At 35.8% G+C, this 20,726-nt stretch overlaps 3 protein-coding genes across 11 annotated transcripts; 2 read left to right on the plus strand and 1 right to left on the minus strand.

Annotated features, from left to right (window-relative positions):
- Positions 1-308: 308 nt before the first annotated feature.
- Positions 309-3,658, minus strand: LOC105165505 (glycolate oxidase 1). Of its 6 annotated transcripts, none has more exons than XM_088876700.1 (12): positions 3,351-3,658; positions 2,855-3,026; positions 2,650-2,774; positions 2,351-2,397; positions 2,194-2,271; positions 1,984-2,108; positions 1,831-1,897; positions 1,678-1,740; positions 1,276-1,345; positions 1,094-1,194; positions 914-1,018; positions 309-655 (listed from the first exon to the last, which is right to left on the minus strand). In XM_088876700.1, exons 2-12 carry the CDS (start codon positions 2,992-2,994, stop codon positions 482-484), a joined length of 1,095 nt encoding a protein of 364 aa, XP_088732826.1. In that variant the 5' UTR covers positions 2,995-3,026; positions 3,351-3,658; the 3' UTR covers positions 309-481. The 6 variants fall into 6 exon arrangements, with proteins under 6 accessions (XP_088732826.1, XP_020550153.1, XP_088732824.1 ...); XM_020694494.2 differs by having other exon boundaries at positions 2,855-3,053; XM_088876698.1 differs by having other exon boundaries at positions 2,855-3,053; positions 3,248-3,658.
- Positions 3,659-6,375: 2,717 nt separating this feature from the next.
- Positions 6,376-10,285, plus strand: LOC105165504 (putative sugar phosphate/phosphate translocator At3g14410). The gene is made up of 7 exons (XM_011084534.3): positions 6,376-6,776; positions 8,029-8,136; positions 8,218-8,252; positions 8,639-8,751; positions 8,870-9,131; positions 9,219-9,487; positions 9,750-10,285. Exons 1-7 carry the CDS (start codon positions 6,675-6,677, stop codon positions 9,878-9,880), a joined length of 1,020 nt encoding a protein of 339 aa, XP_011082836.1. The 5' UTR covers positions 6,376-6,674; the 3' UTR covers positions 9,881-10,285.
- A 936-nt stretch (positions 10,286-11,221) lies between these two features.
- UBP25 (ubiquitin-specific protease 25) lies at positions 11,222-20,335 on the plus strand. Of its 4 annotated transcripts, XM_011084533.3 has the most exons (10): positions 11,222-11,582; positions 12,714-13,206; positions 13,371-13,446; positions 13,544-13,636; positions 14,833-14,919; positions 15,019-15,445; positions 15,545-16,112; positions 16,795-16,923; positions 19,666-19,801; positions 19,987-20,335. In XM_011084533.3, the coding sequence occupies exons 1-9, from the start codon at positions 11,399-11,401 to the stop codon at positions 19,784-19,786; spliced, it is 2,178 nt and encodes a 725-aa protein (XP_011082835.1). In that variant the 5' UTR covers positions 11,222-11,398; the 3' UTR covers positions 19,787-19,801; positions 19,987-20,335. The 4 variants fall into 4 exon arrangements, with proteins under 4 accessions (XP_011082835.1, XP_011082834.1, XP_020550306.1 ...); XM_011084532.3 differs by having other exon boundaries at positions 15,019-16,112; positions 19,956-20,335; XM_020694647.2 differs by having other exon boundaries at positions 15,019-16,112; positions 19,995-20,335.
- Positions 20,336-20,726: the final 391 nt, after the last annotated feature.

The following is a 20,726-nucleotide window of genomic DNA, read 5'->3' on the forward strand; positions in this document are numbered from 1 at the left end:
TTTAATTAGATTTAAATATACAAAAACTAAAAATTATTAATAAAGCTTATGGATCAAAGTAATGGTTGTTTGTGGAACAATAAAAATATTTGAGAACATTTTAGTTATTAGCCAAATAGTTACTACTTTAAGAGATTTTTCATTAATAAATAATAATGTAGATCTATTATTTAACAATATATTCATGAGTAAGTTGAAATTAAGGAATCTGCAATGCGGTACTGCTCTTTTTCTTTAAGAAAACGAAAAGGCATCTAAAATTCTCTAGCAAGCAATTCGTACTTTTGTAGTAAAATAAGAAGTAAATATGGATGAAGTTAGAATTTTATTTTAAATTATATATATAGAGATTCGCCTGACATGTAAATTCATATTGATTTTAGGCATATTCAAGATTCGCATAACATATAAACAAGTGATCCAAGAAAAAGATGGGCCCTTAACAACATATAATATGATGATTTCAACGACATTCTCTGCTCTACAACCTCGGAGCATCCCATCGGGTAATAATGTGATCACGGGTGATCTCACTAAGCGAACGGCACCCGCTCAATGCCATAGTCAACTCAAACTCGTCCCGCAACCTTTGGAGCACCTTTCTAACTCCGACTTCCCCGTCAGCAGCTAACGAGAAAACCACGGATCGTCCAATCTAATGGCATATGTCAGAAAAATGTTGTTACAAGGGCATGAATAATAGGGCTTTGGGCTTACTGCAACAAAAATTACACATATATCCTCTGCAACGATGTTTTACATTACAATTCCACCACTAGCCTCTCTTTTTTTCAGGAAATATTTGTAATGTAAGGGATATAAATTTCAAGGGGTGTTTGTAGTTTCTCATAATTGAGGAGTATTTATAAAATATCAGGGAGTGTGGATGTAATTATCTATTTATTTTACTTACAAAGATGCCAGAGGCTCCTAGTGCTAATGCCTTGAAGACATCTGTTCCACGACGGACCCCTCCGTCCAAGAATATGGGTACTCGGCCTTGTGCAGCTTTCACAACCTAAAATTGCAACAGGAGATTACTCCAGGTGGATGAGGTTGATGGGCAAATCTAGCTTCGTACTAGTTAGATTACCTCTTCCAAGACCATGATAGTGGATGGGACGTAATCCAGCTGACGAGCACCATGATTGGATACTATAATCCCAGCTATTTTGTTTTGAATGGCAATCCTTGCTGGTTATTCACGACAATGAGGATACTTAGAGAAGATGAGTATGTTGCAATAAAAATGAGATCGGGAGTCGTGACTCTTACTATCTTCAGCAGTGAGTACACCTTTCATTAGAATAGGTAACACAGTAATTGACTGCAGCCACTTCACATCCTGTCAATATCCAAGTACAAATTTTCAGAAAGAATTTGGATTTCAAGAGAATTCAAATTCATTAATATTTTATAAAACATAATTCGAATAGAGACTTGAAAAAATTGAAAATCCTTTTGATTGATCTTGAAATTATATAGTTCAAATGTTTACTAACAAATCTTTCGAATTTGTTTAGATTCCTTCAAATTGAAAGGATTTTAAAGCGTTCGATTTTAGATTTGAAGTATATTTTGCTGAATAATGATGGATTTTAAATTTTTATAATATTAAATTATTTAAATCTTTATCTAAATTCTTCCTCAAGTGTCCTTTAGTGGGGTTGCTTTTACCTTCCAACTCAAAGTACGATCAATTTGACCCGCAACATATGAAGCCAATCCAGAGTTCTCAACCTGCATACATCGTGAAACCCGAGCTAAAATGAAGCAAAACTCATCGATAAACGCTTTAGACCAACCCAACAATTATGCTGCATCGCTTACTTTGTCCATCTTGCCAAGCTCCAAACCCTCGAAGTTCTTCAATGTCAAATGCGGTGGCAAAGTAAACCTATGACGCAAATCGCAAGTTCTTCAGACACCATACTACAAGTCATAAGTTTCTATGTCTGATGATGTTTGAATTGGGTTTTTCACCTGTTCTTGATATCACTTTCTCTACGTCCCAATCTCTGGGCATCCACAGTGAGAGCTATGGCCTTGAACCCCGCCCGTTCAACTCTCCTTACAAGCCGTTCCACAACATGCCTATCCTTGTAGACCTGAACAAAATTCAACACTTGATAAATATAACAAAAGAAGAAGGGCTATTATCAGAAACTGTTACTGCATCTCAAAAATTCTTACAGAAAGCTGGAAGAATCTGATCCCCGGCCCCGTTGAAGCAACTTCTTCTACACTGGAAGTGGACCATGACGACAATATCTGTTCCCAACATGGTGTTAAGGTTCTAACTATATAGAAAAAACACGAGTCGAACTTGAAACATAAAAGAAAGAAAAACCATGATTGTTCCGGCTGCTGATGCGGCTCTAGCTGTCGCGCATTCTCCTACGTAAAAGACCATCCACACAATCAGCACATTACAAGTACAATCAAGTCAGCTAGCGTGCATTCGATCAAAGAAACAATTTAACAAACAATCAGGATTCCAAGACTAAACTACAATCTTGATCTCAATTACAAGATTGTTTCAAGATATAGTTGATACCTTGTTAGAAACCTAGTTGCTATGATAAACATATGCAGTCTGTCAGTGTGTATATCCACAGTATTGCTTCAATTAGGATAACATGAGTTTACCATGAGGATGAGCCATTTTCTGCATAGCAGTGGGGGCAATCATGATTGGCATTGAAATCTTGAACCCTAACACATTGGCAGTCATGTCAATCTTGCTCACATCTATTAGAATCCTGGGCCTAAACCTGTATTGTTTATATCATTAAAAGATGTAATTAACACCCACAACTCAAAAGAAAAAAAAATGTAAGAAACAAAAGCTTACAAGATTCTTGAAAATGCACGTGTGTTCTCAGCCAGAGTCCACTGGTCCTCTGCACCTGATGCATAGTAGTCATAGACCATCTTGGGCAATTTTTCCCTGGCAATAGCCTCATACTCGCTCACATTAGTCACCTCCGCCATTGATTTCTAACAACTCCCTTTCAGGAATCCTGCTATGGATCGGTACAGTTTATTGAAAACTGTAAACAGATTAATACTGTATTACATGATTAAATAAAATCGATACAAAAATTTAAGTTTAATCAAAATTCACCGTGATTTTTAGGTACCAAAAAAACATTAGTAGTAGTTTGTAACCGTAATTAATGGTTTGGCCTCATTAGCTATAACAAAACTTAATATTTTTGTGAAAGTCCGATCTTCCTTAAACTACCTTAAATCCCAAAACTACAAGTTGATGGATCAAAGAAACCCCAATCCAGCAAGAACCCACAAACCAAAAGGCAAAATCAAGAGTTAGGGAGAGAGAAGCAGACCTTGTGGGCTCAAGACAAATGTAAAGGGAAACAAGTGCAGGGAGTAGTGGTAGTACTAGACAAACTTGTAAGAAAGTGAACCAAGAAAGGGAAAGAGAGAAAGAGGAAGAAGACAAATGCATTGGCGGTTGGGGTACTGTAGCAAAAATATCAAAGATGATGGTGAAAACTCAAAACCACATCCGATTAGGATGGGCTGCTCTCCACCGCATGAATTCTTTCCATGTTTATCATCATCCCTCTCTATGTGCAAATTTTCCCCACCAATTTACGGTCACATATATGCATGTATGAATGTATGTATGTATTGCGCACAAGACACGCAGTGGTAATCATTGTTTGTGTGTTTTATGTGATGTGATGGGGTGAGTGGTTCCAGATCATTCTTGTCTCTGTCTTGTGATTTTTGCATTTGCATAATAGGGTGGTCCGGTGGTGGGAAGAGAAGGGCAGCTAGGGGTCTGTGACTCGGAAAATTTTAATTCGTATAATTAGATCATAATCAATTGTATTGTAAGTATAGTATATTCATTGTAGAGATTTATTTGATTTGAGTAAAAAAAAAAGTTAATATAAATTAGATTAAATAAGAATTTTTCCTATAACAAATTTATTTGTAATAAAAAAAAAGGGTTGATTGCAAATTAAGATGTACAGTAGGTCGAGGTGTGCTAGCTCAATCTAGAATCTAATTGAACTAATAAAAAAATGGGTTGAATTAGCCCATACTCACTTAGAACCAGGCCGATCCTAGGTGTTGAAACCTAGGACCAGCCTAGGACTACCTAGTCCTGAGCTGGGTCTATTGGATCATTTTTTTTTATAATAATAATGCGTGACATGTAAGATTTATTTTATTATCTTAAATTAATTATTCTAGTAGTTTTTTTATACTTGTGAAATTTTAAAAAATATTATCATTATTGTTCTACTTTTAAATTTTTAATACTTTGATTCATTAATACTTTTTTTTTTCAAAGTTTATTATAAATTCTTTTTAAATTTATTATAACCTAAGTTCATTATATAACTTAACTATTGTTTTTACTAGTTATTATTTTTTGAGTGATTTAATTTATTATTTATTTTATTTCATAAATTACCATAAATTTAAGTAATTGTTCAAAAAAATTATCTATTTCATAAAAAAATATAGGCACATTCGGGTCTGATCCGGGCCTGATCTGGTCCCAATTCGAGCTCAATCGGGTCGGTTCACAAGTTGGGTCTGGGTTTATATGAACCCAATTGGGAAGCATTTAAAGGTGATACAGTAATGTGTTGGGCCTTGACTGGGCTTTTTCGGGGCTGATCCGTCCAGGTCCCTGAGCTGGCTCGATCTACTATGCATTTTGAATTACAAATTACCTAATTAAGTTTTTTTTTTCCCTAAGAAAAAAATAAGTTTTAAAATATTTGAAATTAGCAAATAATTTCCGTCACTTTATTTGAATTTAATTTGCCATTTTATTTTAGTATTTATGTGAGGTTTATGTATGGTCTCAACTGTAGCACCGCATTACATTTTGTTATCACTAAATGTAACACTCTTTTCATAATTAAATATATTCCATCTCGTAGTAAATTCACATTAAACCTAATTTTGTATTTAATAATCAATTGTGGCATTTATGGAAATAATAAAAAGGAAAAAGAAGTAGATTTCCTAACTATTATAAAACTTGATAAATTATAAATTCAGTCAAAATGTATAATTTTTTTTAATTATATACCTAGAACTCTGAGTAATACATGCACGTACAAAGACAATCATAACTTAAAAGCAACAAGTGTCGTGATCCTCAATTAATACAATTTTCTAATTACAATTTTTTTTTCATTTGTTTTCAGGTTCCTCACTTTATAGACCGTGATAATTTAGTTTATAATAAATTACAATAACCTCCCCCGATGTTTGATACAATTACGATTACCGTCTCATTGTTTGAAAAATTACCAATATTTTTTTTTATTTTAAAGACCATCTAACAATTAGACTAATTCGTTAGTCTTTGTTAGGTTTTCAATAATTTTCTGGTGAACCGATCAAAATGTCATTGCAGACTAAAAACTACAATTTTATTTATTATAAATTTAGTATAAATAAAAGTAAATATACAAACCAATACATTACATTAAAAAACAAGAAATAAAAGAAAAGAAAACTAATTTTATCTATTGATGTATGAGTTGAAAAATTAAATAAGTTAGTTATCTTATTAGTTGAAGAGCATTTTTATTTTATAAAAAATTGATTCAACAGTGTCATTAATCATTATTTATGAGTGTGAATAGTATTTCTTTTTTATATTAATATAAATGATAATTTGGTTGTGTAGTGAAATGTACTTTAATTAGATTTTCACACTCTGTGCGTGCATTATATTCATCATCTAGCGGATTAAAGTTCACGCAAGTACATTGAGCCCTGTTTAGACGGATCCTGCCGGGTATCACAATATATCCGAGTTTGGCCGGCCCGTAAAGAAACTTGAGACCCGGATCTTATTTGGATAACTCCGTGAGGCAGGTGGGAATGGGATGTTTTATCCATCACACAATTAAGTATATATCAGTTACTGATTTAATCTCATACCAAAATAAATAAATTATTACATTATTATTGTCATTTTGATCCTTAAAAAAGTAATTAAGTTATAATAGCATAATTTTTGAACTTGCAATTGAAATTGATATTTATTCTCGATTGATTTATTGCATGTCAAACAATTTTTTTGTGACTAAAATTACCCTTATAATAATAAAAATATACATTAATTTGATCATAAAAAAATTATTTGATATGTAATAAATCAATCATAGCTAATTTTATCCAATTTTGTTGTTAATATTATTAAATTTGGTTAGTATTGACTGACTAAAATATTTATTTTTTAAACAAAAATAAATTTCAAAGGTATTAAATAAAATGATTTAAATAGCAAAAAGTATGTATATATATATAAGGAATGGGGAGTGAAATTATGTCTAAATTTAAAAAGCTAAAGAATGATTACCGAATCCCAAATCTATGACTGCGATTCCATCGTCTTACATAGAAAATGAGAAAATAAGCATAGACACACACTATTCTATTCCCCTTATATAACTTCTTCATCGTTTCTATTGTCTCCTGCTATTCCCTCCGGGGCCCCGCTCCACCAAACTGGATTTGCAAGCAATCTTTGTTTCTTTTTTTGTTGCTCAAATTCCAATATCTCCTAGTCAAACGCCGTTAAACCCTGCCCCATCGGCCCACATTCTGCCTGTACAGCAGATTCGGTCTCTGCTTCTGCAGTGAGTCGACTTACTGACGCAGCAGCAATGGCGGATCGTAATAGAAGATGGGCCAAGGAAGAGTTCTTGACATATGCATACATTCTCCTCTACATCGCACTCTCCAGCGGTCAGATCTTCTTCAACAAGGTCACTTCGGACTTACCCGTTTCATGTGCATATATATGTCTCTGGTGGTGGGTGGGTTTGGTGATCACGTCGTTGTAGTTAGCATTTTGTCGAATAGTTGCGTCGGTGATCTGAGGGTCTAGCTAGTCATTGGATGCTGTGGGAGAAGCTGTGATGCATATATTTACTAATTCCTCTGCATCAGTGGCATTTTCGATTTGATAACTTCTAGTAATGGTTTGAGACGAAGGTCTTGTTTAATTCCGTTCTTTCGTATTTTGTATAGAAGAAGTGTAGGGAAAGCACATTGTTGTTTGCGCAATACTCTTTGTATAGCTTGAATTGTGTTTTTCTCTTGACATATGAGGTCACTGCTAGTTTTTCAAGATTCAAATTTTTGGAATCATATGTTTCAAACTGTGAACTGTGATGGACATGGTACTATATTATATTAGCTAAGGCACGTCTGCCTAGAAATTGATTTTTGTTTGTTGGCCTATTCTTTTGCTTCTTTTCATCTTCTGAAGGAAACTTCTTCTCATAACATTTCTCTCCTAGGAGTGGATACTCATATATGTCTGTTTTGTTGCTATGAGAAAGTTTGCATGATCCCTCGTAAAATATGTCTAATCAGGGTAATCTGTTTGCATTGATATTCCCTCGTAAAATATGTCTAAGTCATTCACTAACGACTATCCATTCATTTTCAGGTCTAAACAGTGTTCAGCTATGCTGACATTCTATTCCGCTAGAAATGATGGCCTATATTTCTAACGCCTATAGTATGCGGAGTTTTTGTTATTCCTACCTTTTTCGATTATGTGAATTTGTGGTTGCAACATTAGCTTGGATCCATTGGTGGTGTTGTTTTTGGAACTTTTGATCTTGCAAGTATGAAATACAACTTGAATGTAGTAACATTTAAATGTACCAGCCTTTTTGATCAGTTGAAGATATTGTATAGTTGTGGGTGTTTTCTTCTTGTCAAGCTGCACTTGCTGTAAGCTTTTCAGTGTGCATTTCGTGAGTTTCCAGTCCTCTCACCATCTTTTCACAAGAGTTGTGCCATATTTGCTGTTTTTATATAGCTAAGACTTTTGGTTTTTTCATTTTTTTTTTGTTTTGTATTGCTTCATGTTTATTTAAATTCTGAAAGCTGGAACAATGAATGTCTGTGCATGTTCCTGCCAATGTTCTGCAAGTTGGTGAAATGTTTGACTGCAAAATTTCTTCATATGGCTAATCCTGTTTAATGAAACTTTTCTTGATGCAGTGGGTTTTATCATCAAAGGAAATAAACTTCCCATATCCTCTTGGATTGACTCTGCTTCACATGGTCTTCTCCTCTGTTTTATGCTTCATGCTTACCAAAGTTCTCAAGGTAATTAATTTTCATATAAAGGTTTATGATTTGGTTTTATCTTATTATGAAGTGTCGTATTTCATTTTTACCATTTTGCAGATTATGAAAATTGATGAAGGAATGACTTTGGATGTGTGAGTATTCTTACTTTTGCTATATGAGCTACGTTTTATTTTTCTGGGATGATTTACTCTGCAAGAGCTTTACCCCATTTTTTGAGTATGGATCGACTGCTCATAGTGTTCCATTTATGTATCAAAGAGAAAGCACCAACACTTAAGGGAACTTAAGAATAACGGTCTCACCATCAGCACGTGATTACCCAATGAACCCCAAAGGAAGAACTGCAGATGAGAATGTTGTTACTTGGGATTTGTTGTTTCCATCCTTGATCTTTTTAGCATATCCGTGCTCTATTCCGTTGATTTTGACACCACATATTCATATAGTTACATGTTTTTCCTTTAATATTGTGATTGCAATATGATGTCATTGAACAAGGCGAACACTGAATGTACAGGTATATAACTTCCGTCATCCCAATTGGTGCAATGTTTGCTATGACGCTTTGGCTTGGGAACACTGCTTACCTCTACATATCAGTTGCATTTGCTCAGATGCTGAAAGCAATCAGTACGTATGAGGCAGTGTTTTTATTGGTGGAATAGTGGTGATCTCACACAGTTTGAGCAAATTTCCATATAAAGTTAGTACTAAAAGAACTGATTGACACTCTTGGTGACATCTGCAGTGCCAGTTGCTGTATTCATCCTTGGTGTATTAGCTGGACTTGAAGTTATGAGTTGCAGGATGCTTCTCATAATGTCAGTCATCAGTTTTGGGGTTCTGGTAGCTTCTTATGGCGAGATGGAAATTAGCTGGATCGGTGTTGTTTACCAAATGGGAGGTGTAGTTGGAGAAGCTTTGAGGCTAATATTTATGGAGATTTTAGTTAAAAGGAAGGGTCTAAAGCTAAATCCCATATCTCTGATGTACTATGTTAGCCCATGCAGGCATGTGGTCTATTTCCTACAGTTTGGGCTTTTTTTACAGCTTATGCTCTCATCAATTTAATTGTTGTTTCATTGATCATTTTGCAGTGCTCTTTGCCTATTAATCCCCTGGATCTTCCTGGAGAAGCCTAAGATGGATGAACAGGGGACTTGGAGCTTCAAACCCCTTGTTTTGACTCTTAATTCTCTTTGCACTTTTGCTCTCAATCTTTCAGTTTTCCTTGTCATCTCACATACAAGTGCTTTGACTATTCGTGTCGCTGGGGTTGTCAAGGATTGGGTTGTGGTTCTATTTTCAGCTCTTCTTTTTGCTGACACGAAGCTGACACTCATCAATCTTTTTGGCTATGCCATTGGTAAGTGTGAGTTCGCCTGTAAACTTTTACTATGGCTGCAAATGCAGCAATTTTATGAAGGTTTATTTTCCATCCTTATGTGCATGCAATTTAAGAATTTTGTTTATTCTCTCTCAAACATTGCAGAAGTTCAATGAATCCACTACTTTGCTTGTGGCTTCACTACTATTGTTGATTTTGCACTTGATATATATATAAAATTTGCCTGGATTTTCAACAAGAATATCACAATTTGATGAATAAATGCTGGATGCTACTGCAGCTATTGCAGGGGTAGCTGCATACAATAATCACAAGTTGAGAAAGGAAGCTTATCGAGTTAGCCCATTAGAGCCTGCTCAATCAGTTCCACTAGGTGCAGCTTCAACCACAACCAATGAAACAAGAATATAGTCTTAAACTATACTCAGGTTTGTGAGCAATACATTGTTTGTCTAGTTCTGGGTATCCGAAGTGGGGGATGTGCCTCCCCAGAAGATGCATACAAAGGCAATGTCCAGTATCTGCAACCGGAGAAGCTATAATTCTGGTTCAATACATTAATCTTTGTAGACCACATATATTATTTTAGCCGATAGTTTCTATCTCTTATTGGTGGCAATTGATGGGGAAAAAAAAAACAAAATCGTAGCCATGTCTGAAGTTGAGATTAACAACCTTCGTTTTTATGCAAGGTTGTAGACATTGTACCGTTAACAGATATAACCTTGACCATCTTCAGATGTTTTTACATTTCTAGCAGCTCCGACAATTGTACTTTGTATTGAATGCAACAGGAGGAATTCTTCTCGAGCCAAATTTGATTTTTGCATTTGTACATTTAAGTTTTTAAGTACCTGGAACTGCTGCAAAGTTTAGATTAGCATGATGGCAGAGAGTGGTAGTTTGAGATTGATTGAAGGGCAGCGTTGACAGCTTTCTCAGTTATACTTGCGCCTTCTATGGCTTACACTGAGTTTTGCTGGTATTCCATGATCTCTTTGCACCCTCAGATAGCTTGCCTTGTAGAAGCTCCCTGGCCTTGGGTTGATCCTTTCTCTCTTGAACTACTGAATTGTTAATATATTTTGGCTAAATTACAATGACACCTCTAAAGTCAAGTTTAATTACACATACAGCCTCTTTCTTGAAAAATCAAAATTACATTTTCCGAAATTGTATATGTAATTTATATAGATACTTCATCAGAAATAAAAATTTAGTCAACCCCCACTCCTTCGCCCTCGAGACAAATTACATTGAAACACCTTCAGAGCTGTATCTATAATTTTTACAAATAATACGTGGTATTTGTGTAATCTATACTGATATTAAAAAGAATGACCCAGTTGTGCAAATCAAATTCAAATCTCCTCATTAATTCTCAAACCAGTTGAGGAAAAGAGATATCAGAAATGGGCCAACTCCAACATGCAGCCCAATAGGCCCACATACTCAATCCTCGAAGTCCTGGCCCACACACAACGCCTCTCCTATCCGGTTGGTGGGATTTTTTATGTTTCTTTTTTTTGACTTTTGGAATTCTATAGTCTCCTCATTTTATTCAAAAAAATTGCCAGCCCCAAATACATATATGAACAATAAAAATCAACAATAATACAATTCAATCAGAGGCCACAATATTAATGAAAATTAGAAATTCAGCCCAAAAATTAAAAATTGAGGATGAAATAAAAACCTCCTAACCCCAGAACCCCCCACCCCCAAAATATATTACTACTACTAATTTTATTATTTATTATTATTAAAAAAAAGGAAAGGGGAAAAAAGGATCGAGCAGACGAAACCACGAAGAGAGAGAGAGAGAGAGAGAGAGAGAGAGAGAGAGAGAATTGTCGAGAAGGTGATGCGATCGCGGAGGTGGTGGCCGGCCAATGGTGCGGCGGTGGTGGAGGCGGTTGGTAGTCGTTGATGGGCATGCTGCAGATGACGTGGCAGCCGAGCCTTCTCAAGTCGTTGAAGCGAAAGCACGGCGCGCCGCCCTTAGGGCTCCGGAACCTCGGCAACACTTGCTACCTCAACTCTGTTCTCCAGTGCCTCACTTACACCCCTCCTCTCGCTAATTTCTGCCTCCGATTTCTCCACTCTTCTAATTGTACCGTCTTATACTCTCTCTACATGTGTGTATGTGTGCCCTTTCATTTTTGAATTTTTTTCGACAGACGTGATAATTACTTGGCATCTTAGTTCCCTTGATGTTTGCTCATCATCATTGCTTGTTTGTCTCTTCTGTTCTCTTTTTACATGAATGGATCTGTTTTTCTAATTATTTGCCTATTTTGCATTAACGATTGCAGTTTCTACTGTTACTGAATTATTGATATGCAAGGGTCGGTAGTTGGAACGTACTGTGCATCTTTTAATATATTCTTTACGGCATAAATTGTTATGACTTATGCTTATTCTACCAAAATAAACAGTAGATGTAGTAACAGCTGCTAAAAAACATTAGTCATGAAGTTTTTGTAGTTTGCAGTCAAGATTCAGGAGTAAAGGCTGATATTGGGTTTGGTACCAAGTCATACCAATAAAAATAACATTGGTATATGATTTGCTTTCGACATAGTATTCAATCCAGAGGATGTCAATGAAAAAAGATTAGGTTGGATCTATGCATTCTGGGAAATGGGTAAGTGCATACCTTCAGCAAAATGAAGCTTAAGTGAGTGTGATTTGATGCCTAGGCTGACCTGATATTGCACAGTTTTATGTATTGGAAGAAGCTTAAAATGTTTGAGGCTTAGCTGATATATATTATCAAAAGACATTTCGATTATCAACTGTTAACAAAAGAAACTAGCAACCCTCTCTGTTCCTCTAGATTATAACAACTCTCAAAAGTTAGTTTTGGTAAGACAAATCTTTTGACTTAAAAAATAAAAAAAGCAGAGCCTCTGGATTTCATTATTGTCCGTTTGTTCTGTTCTTGATTAGTATTTGTTCTTAATATCTGTATTCTTACATGGAGCACTCTATTGGATATGGGGAACCTTTCAATTCATAGGTGTGGATCTCCACTCTATGAATGAAGTTTATTGAGAGACTTAACTAACATAACTCTTCTCTGACTAGAAGCTTTGTACTTCTCTTTTTATATAATTATGCTTCAGTTTTGAGAGTGGATTTTATGTACATGAGTCTGGAAATTATTTTAAGTACACGAGTCTGGAAATTATTTTAAGTACATGAGTCTGGAAATTATTTTAACAGCATCATTTTCTTCAAGGTGACTTTGGGGCAGGAAAGGAGAAGAAAGGGGAGTGTCCTTTCTGCATATTAGAAAAACGTATTGCTCGCTCTTTGAGTAGTGAAGCAGTCTCAGATGCGCCTTTAAAAATAAACAGCTGCTTAAGGATATATGCTGAGCATTTTCGGACTGGGAGGCAAGAGGATGCACATGAATTTTTGCGTTATGTGATTGATGCGTGTCATAATACATGCTTGAGACTAAAGAAGTTACAGCAACAACAAAGGGGTAAAAGTGGGATTGCCAATGGAGGGGATATCAGTGGGACTGGAGAAACAGTGGTGAAGGAGATTTTTGGGGGGTCGCTGCAGAGCCAAGTGAAATGTTTGTCATGTGGAGCTGAGTCAAATAAGGTTGATGAGATTATGGATATTAGTCTTGATATTTTGCAAAGTGGATCACTCAAAGAGGCTCTGCAGAAGTTTTTTCAGCCTGAGATATTGGATGGAAATAACAAATACAAGTGTGATCAGTAAGTATTTGAATCTCTCTTTATTGTCTGAGCATGCATTAAACCTTCTGTGTATGCTATGTCATTCTTTTCTCATGATATGCATGCAAGTGAACTTTCTGTGTTGCCTGTGCATATGTTGGTTTATACTGTGGCTTGATGGATGGAAACTTATGTTTGTTTAGTTGCAAGGAAATGGTGGCAGCAAGGAAGCAAATGTCTGTTCTTGAGGCACCAAATGTTCTTGTAATCCAGTTAAAGGTGTGGGAGTTAGTGCTACTTATATCTTTATTCCATTTGGTTTTGTTCGTTGTAACATTAACCTTCTTTTGTCCTCTTCTTTTTGGTTGTTGTGTAGAGGTTTGAGGGTATGTTTGGTGGGAAGGTTGATAAGCCCATTGCATTTGACGAGATATTAGTGCTTTCAAGTCACATGTGCAAAGGAAGCCAGGTCTGTTGGGGAAAAAAGTTATTTCAATGAGAAATATTTATATGGTTTTCTTCTCCCCTTCTCTCCCCACCTACTAGAAAAATAGTCAAGGAACTTGCTTATAGGGAAAAAAACCTTTAGTATGTGGCTCTTTTACTAATATTATGATGATGGTGTGATAGGCTGAGTCAACTTTCTGTATGCCACCTAGTGAAACTGATTGCATCTTTGATTCTCGAGTATAGCATTTAGCCATATTGGTCTCTGATTTCTGGTACTTGTCCTCTATTTATACTCAACTGATGAAGAATGTTTTGATTTGGGCCGAACTTGTAAAAGAGCTCTTTTGCTCTTTCCATTGCATGTTGAACTGTGACGCCTCTTGCCCTCGAGTTTGTACTTTCACCCCATCTTTAACCTTGCCCTTCTGGTTGCTTGAGCCGAGTTTGCTTATCAAACATCTTTTATCTCCTTAGTAGGAGAGGATAATTGTGCACGACCAACTGTAGCCTTGTCTATGATAGCTCTTTTGTCTCTGTTAGCCATGCATATGAATATACTGTCTTATGCACATAGGCCCCAGCTTTGGGCCCATAATCTCTTGTCTCCTTTTGCATTTGAATACATTTCGTTCAATCAAGTCCACTCACAATTAGCTGGAAAACTTGCATAATAGTTTTTTCCTCGACTGGCTCACTTCATGTTCCTCTCCTTGTATAGAACCTTTGCTTTCCACCATTTCGATTTTACTGAGATATTTAATTGAATATAAGCTTTAGCAATTTACTGCGTTTGAAGTTAGGAACCCACCTCATTTTGTGACAATAGGTTGATATAAACAATTTTTGCTTCCAGTAGCTTTCCGGAATCATTGTCTTTATTGTTGAACCTTGAAGATTCCTGTCTTCTTTTTTTTTTAAATGAATTCATACATTTCATGCGCGGGTATTCCTGTCTTCCTGGGCTGCAGCTATTTCCTCTGGAGATCATATAATTTAGTTTTGACCCTCGTTTCCAGTTATCACCAATGATATTTTGTTTTTTATGCTTCTAATGCTAATAGCATGTGATATCCTGTGGAAAATTTTCATGGTTCATGCCTAGTCTTTGGACAATCTGTAGATTCTTCAAATTAGTCTGTTCAAAAAACTATCATACTATTCTGCTTATGTTATTGCACTTATTCTTATGCATAAGTTATGGCTTATTTTTTGCAGGATCAGCATCCCGAGTATAATCTTTTTGGTACTATTGTACATTCAGGTTTCTCTCCTGATTCTGGACATTACTATGCATATATCAAGGTCTTTTCATGGTTATTTTTGTTGTGTATGATTGATTGTTTTGTTGATATTGATTCTTAACCATTGATATCTTATTTCTATTTGCTTTTATCTTTTCAGGATGCTATTGGTCGCTGGTACTGCTGCAATGATTCTTATGTTTCGGTCTCAACCTTGCAGGAGGTTTTGTCAGAGAAAGTCTATATACTTTTTTTCTCTCGTACAAAACAGAGGCCTCGAACTAGAGTTGATGTGGTGGCCAATGGATCTAAGACTCATGAGTCAAATGGCAGTAAAACATCAATGATACAAAAGCCAGGTTGTCTAGATAAACCAGTTACTAGACAAGTTGCTAATCACCAGTCTGGAACAAATAATTCAACCAATGGCATTAAATCGTTTATCAACAAGTCGGGTTGTTTGGAAAAACCTGTTAACATGAAAATGTCTGCCAATCATTCTGAGATCAACAATTCAACCAACTACCTTGCCTCCAATGGCACTAAAGCACCACTAATCCAAAGGTCTGATCATTTAGAAACACCAGGTAGTACGAAACAACTTTCTGATGATCATTCAGAGATGTATAATTCAATTGCTGCACTTGGGTCCAATTCTGGTAATTCAACTGGGGTACAAAATTCAGGTGCTTTTGTAGAACCGGTGGCTATTAAAGAGTCTTCTAACCACCATAGTCAGATGGGCAATTCAACAATATCTAAGGTTGATCAAGGGGTTTCTAGTCAAAATAGGAAGTTTAGCAACTCTGGGAATGCCAACAATCTGCTTGCCCCTGGGAATATTAAGGTTGCTGTTTATAGTAAGGAGTCCAGGGAGAAAAATGGCCACGCAGCAGCTTCTGTTGTTTCAGTGGAAAAGGAGAAAACTGGCTTGCCAATACATGAGAGAAATGGAATGAGCAAAAAGTCGTCTGATGTTCAGATTATGAAGAGGGGGTTATCCTCCTTGGGAATCAGTAATGGAGATGGCTCTTCTGCAGTGGACTCTTTTGACAGAAGTTCAGATCGAGTAAATGGCTTCAAAATCGTGACTTCAGAACGAAAAAGTCGGAACCGCCAGGACTTACAGAATGGCGACATCATGAGCTCTTCCAATCACTCATGCATGAAGAGGAAAATAGAAGATGGCCGTTCATGCATTTTTCTTGCAAGAGACGATCAATCTCGTGCAAAAGTTGAAGCATACAAAGAATTGTATGTTATCCTGCTTGAAGTTTTTAAACTTGAAAATTATTTTTATTTCCATTGTATCTGGGTTCTTTTTTGTTCTTCCACTGTCTTTGAAAACTTTACTTATTCTTATGTTCTTTTAACTAATTGTCTCGTTTGGTGTTCAGTTAATTAAGTTTCTTGAAGGATAAAAAGTAATGCTTGTTTAAGGTTATTGATTATTTGATTTACATTGAACCCTGGATACGTGGTGCACCCATTTTCTCCTTCCATTCATATCGAGAGCATTTTGGCGTAAACATATATGGGATGAATGAAGTTGGTTCTTTCATATTTATATAACTTCGTTGGCATCCGACTTGGATGCGCGTTCCACTGTTTCAATTTTGGTCTCCTTTTTAGGAATTTTTGATCTGTTTCTTAGGCTTGTGGATTCTGGTTCTTGGCATGTGCGGTTACGATGTCCTTGACTGGCGAAACCTGGTCATTTATCCATGCATTCAGTTCCTTCACCGAAGTAACAGATCTGTTTACTTTTTGTACCTGGATTATTTTCACCTTTGTTGCACACGAAACAAAGGTGATCATTCCAGTACTTCATTTGGTGCCTAAAGATAGTAAAGGTTTCGCTGTTGTGGCTATTAACAAATGTTCCTGATTATCCTACAAGAGATCTATTACCCATTTTTGCTTTCACATGCCTCAGGATTGGGAGAGAAGCTTCCGCAGTGCTGAGTTCATGTGGATGGTCTGACGAGGTGCATAGTTTCATGCATGAGAGGAAAAAGTTGTGTCAAGAAGCAGGCAATGGCGCATCAAATGACGATGAGATGAAGTAAGCTTTCTTGAAGCGATCCTCATCAACTAGTCAGCTTAACCATTATTTCTTGTTCTGATATTGATTTTCCATGGAAAGCTGCCCTTGTTATTACTAGTTTGATAGAGCTTTTATTGCTATTCAAGAATCGCTCAAATATATTACGATGACATGATTATGTTTAATAAATATTAGCATCACTGGTGCATTTAAAGAAAGTCATTTATTGTTTATGTTCAGTAGCTTGTCCTTGAAGGAAAAACCTTATCTAATCGGGAGTAATTCTGATGCACTTATATTAGGATTCTTTCTTTTTATGTTTAGAGACTAAACTTTTGTTACGTAAAATCTTACGTGCTACCATTACATTTCTGCTGAGCATATTTAACTTAGCTTAGGATTGTGTGCTTTGCCTTACCAAATAGGGATAGTTACACTCGCCCCTACTGAGGTTTGGTGTAATTACACGTAGATTCCTATGGTTTGGGAAATTACATCTAGCACCTATGAGGTTTGCTTCCGTCTAACAAATAAGTCCAATTTCCTTATATTAACAAAAAAAAATTGGAAGAAAATCTATGTTTACTTTTGATTGACTTATTACTGACTTATAATAGGTTAAATAATTTTTTTTATGACCAAATTATCCTCATAAGTCTTCATGCGTTAATGCATGTGAGGATGTATATCTTCACTGTTATAAGAGTAGTTTCGTCTTAAAACATTATTTGACCTGCAATAAGTAATAAGTCAATCGAGGGTTAATATTATTTTTTATTCAATTTTTTGGTTAATATCAACAAATTCAGTGAATTTTGACTAATGGGGGACTTATTTGTTACATGAAAACAAATCTCACCGGGTGACAGATTTAATTTCCCAAACCACAGGGGAGGGGGGTGCAATTATCCCTAAAAAATATTCGCGTTGGAAACAATGGTGGCATACAAAACCAACTAGTCAAAAACTTGAACAATCGATATCTAAGAGCCAAAATTGCTTTCACTTATGAGTAATTTCATGCATGCTGATAGTTAATAGACTTCAGCCCATCAGACATGGAGAATAGGAAAAGTCAGGTAGGTATCTGCTTGACCTAATGGGGAAAGCATTTTTGCTCTTAGATATTGATTGTTCAAAATTTCAACTTGTTGGTTTTATCCACAACTAGTGTTTCTGAGTTGAATATTTTGTTTAAACAAGAGGACAATACCGAAATTCTGTTAACATATATATCGGCGGAGAAATTGTGAGATCAATGAGCCTTGTGGGTGTGGTTAATGCGATAATTCTTTTTCAGTTAACACAACATGTAGTTTCTTGTGCTATCCAGTCTAAATGCTTATGTGGGTTGAAAATTTTTGCATTTGATTTGTCATGAAGATCTATGTAGTTTTGATTATTTTAAAACAAATGTTGTGGATGGTATTTTGGCTACATACTTGATGCTAGCCATCAGCATAGTTGATAATTAAATTGATTTTATTTGCCCCCTAATTTATGTGATGAAGAGGTTAAGCTTTCAGGATGTCTATTATTGCACAGATTGTTGGCTATTATTATTTCTGGTTCCTTGAGTCACACTACATACAATATGAATAAACTAAGAAATTACACCTGTTTTCATTGCAGTTGTATATACGGATTAGATATATCTTGTAAGGAGTATCTTTCATTGAGCATTGTACATTCACTGCATTAAGTGTTGCTATGTTATACATTGTCCCCTTTCTCTTGACGTCATTTGGAATTTCGGACATGCTTAAAACTGCTGTAAGAGTTTGATGTCATTTGCAATATTCTTCATACCAGAATTATGCCTGAGTGCAGATTAGATGAATAGAAGAGCAATTTAACATATGCCAAGAAGTTGATTCATCAGAACCAACCATGATATCCTTTCACTCAATGAGGAAATATGGACAGGACCTGTTATTTTTGGGGAAAAGTTGGGCCCCCCCTTAGGGGGGGGGGGGGTTGCGTCGGTTCATGAAATAATTCATAACTACGACTTTTGGATGGTTTATTAGTATTATAGAACCAGTTGGGAGATTGTGAAGAAATAGAAGTTATGATGTAAGTTATTATGGCAAATGATCTCAAAATTTACCTTATAGGAAAGTTGCATTTTGATGATTTTCTTAATTATGGAAAATGATTTCAAAAAGTTTTCCACCTTGAGACAAGGTGAGCATGCAAAATAATAAATGGAGCATCGAAATATAGAACTAAATGCAAATTATTTGTGGAAATTCTAGATGGTGTTCCTCTATTTCTCTATTCTTTCGTAATCACTCACTTTCCAAAAGTACCCAACTTTCTAAGCATTTTCTGTTTGTTTTACCTTTTGAATAGTGACTGAAAGAAATTGGTTATGTCCTATCTTGTTTCAGGATATGATAGCCTTTGACTGTCTTATCTGTCCAACTAAAAATACTTCTCTGATGCGGCATTTTACTCTGAGAAAATGATGGGGCATGTTGTTTTTCATGATATGATTTCCGGACTGATGTTAAATGTAAAACCAACTGCAGGGCCTGAAGTTTCATGTGGGCCTTATCCCTTTTAAGTTGTTCTCATATCTCGTCAGTTTTATTGCATTTGTGATTTTTTGCCTGTTACAAAATCCGGTTTCCTCTTTTCCCCCAATATATCTGTAGCTTAGTTCAATTGAGCTGGGAATGCATGTCTATCTTCTTCCTATCTTGTTTCTATTCAACCGGGAAGACTGACTCATCTGTTTGTGTGTTGGTTGGGCAGGAGTTTACTGATTGCACATGCTAAGAAAAACTTCATTTCTAAAGTTCCTGAATCACTGAAAGCAAGATTAGTTGAACGTCTCAGATTGTTTAGCCAAGAGAAGCAGACATCTGGAAGTTGACCACATCAGATAATGGTGGGTTCTGTTTCTTCACTCTGACTTCTGACGAGCAAATTGAAACTGTCAGTGACTCGTCAACAAATAATACAAACCTTTTTTTGCTTGTACTGATGTTCTGATAAATATTGGTGTTTTATGAATGATATGTTTGCGGCTTGAACTTGTGCAGAAATGGTGTTTGAATTATTATTTGGCTGCAGGAGTGCAGTACTTCGAACTGATACTAGTTTTGATGAGAGCATGATATGGTTCATGGGATTACTTTGGTTGTAAATAGTCGGCAGATGCAAATTGAGACGAGCTGGTTGAGTTGGCAACTTCTTGAGGCGGCGCAGTTGGTTAAGACAGCATTGAAAAGTGCTATTCAATCTGTACAATATTCTTTTTGGCAGTAGCAAAATCCTCATTTTATGGACCCATTAGAAGTTTTCTCGTTGAAATGCGGTCTTAAGAGGAGTTTTGATGGATATATCCTGTTTATTGTAACTCATGATATCACAGAATGAGATTTCTAATGTGGTATATCTAGATTTTAGAAGCATTGTTCTATCTCTGCAGTTTCATTAGGCTTGCTGAATGTGGTGGCCTGTTGTATAACTTCTAATTGCATGTGCGCTTCTCTATTAGGCGTTCTGGAAAGTAGATTAATAGCAGATGAAAAATGTATCCATTTGTGTAATGCCTAACGAGCTGTTGAAGGACTTCTGAAGCATTCGTCTCTCCATTTTGCTATCTTCCTTTGCTTTTCATATTCTTGTCGGGTGGAAAATTAGACTCATTGCATGATTGAGTTATTAAAATTTGTTTGAGCTTGATTGGTTAACCGAAGGTAATTAAATATCAAAATCTACTTCTTTAAAAAGTTTTGCAACATGGTTGAGATTCGGATTGTTTAATTAAAAATGACAATACATGAGCTTTGATAGATACAATGCTTGAT

Source organism: Sesamum indicum, linkage group LG12, assembly GCF_026168435.1.
Source record: "Sesamum indicum cultivar Baizhima isolate 11 linkage group LG12, ASM2616843v1, whole genome shotgun sequence".
NCBI classification, from domain to species: domain Eukaryota; kingdom Viridiplantae; phylum Streptophyta; class Magnoliopsida; order Lamiales; family Pedaliaceae; genus Sesamum; species Sesamum indicum.

Bases quoted from the DNA above. Each gene is read 5' to 3' on its own strand.
- LOC105165505 (XM_088876700.1), bottom strand. From the start codon at position 2,994: ATGGCGGAGGTGACTAATGTGAGCGAGTATGAGGCTATTGCCAGGGAA. The intron at 2,109-2,193 runs GTAAGAATTTTT...AATTTTGTTCAG, and splicing joins TCAGATTCTTCCAGCTTTCT to GTCTACAAGGATAGGCATGT. The intron at 1,898-1,983 runs GTGAAAAACCCA...TTTGCGTCATAG, and splicing joins GAAAGTGATATCAAGAACAG to GTTTACTTTGCCACCGCATT.
- LOC105165504 (XM_011084534.3), top strand. From the start codon at position 6,675: ATGGCGGATCGTAATAGAAGATGGGCCAAGGAAGAGTTCTTGACATAT. The intron at 6,777-8,028 runs GTCACTTCGGAC...TTCTTGATGCAG, and splicing joins GTCAGATCTTCTTCAACAAG to TGGGTTTTATCATCAAAGGA. The intron at 8,137-8,217 runs GTAATTAATTTT...ACCATTTTGCAG, and splicing joins TGCTTACCAAAGTTCTCAAG to ATTATGAAAATTGATGAAGG.
- UBP25 (XM_011084532.3), top strand. From the start codon at position 11,399: ATGGGCATGCTGCAGATGACGTGGCAGCCGAGCCTTCTCAAGTCGTTG. The intron at 13,207-13,370 runs GTAAGTATTTGA...ATGTTTGTTTAG, and splicing joins AACAAATACAAGTGTGATCA to TTGCAAGGAAATGGTGGCAG. The intron at 14,920-15,018 runs GTCTTTTCATGG...TTATCTTTTCAG, and splicing joins ATTACTATGCATATATCAAG to GATGCTATTGGTCGCTGGTA.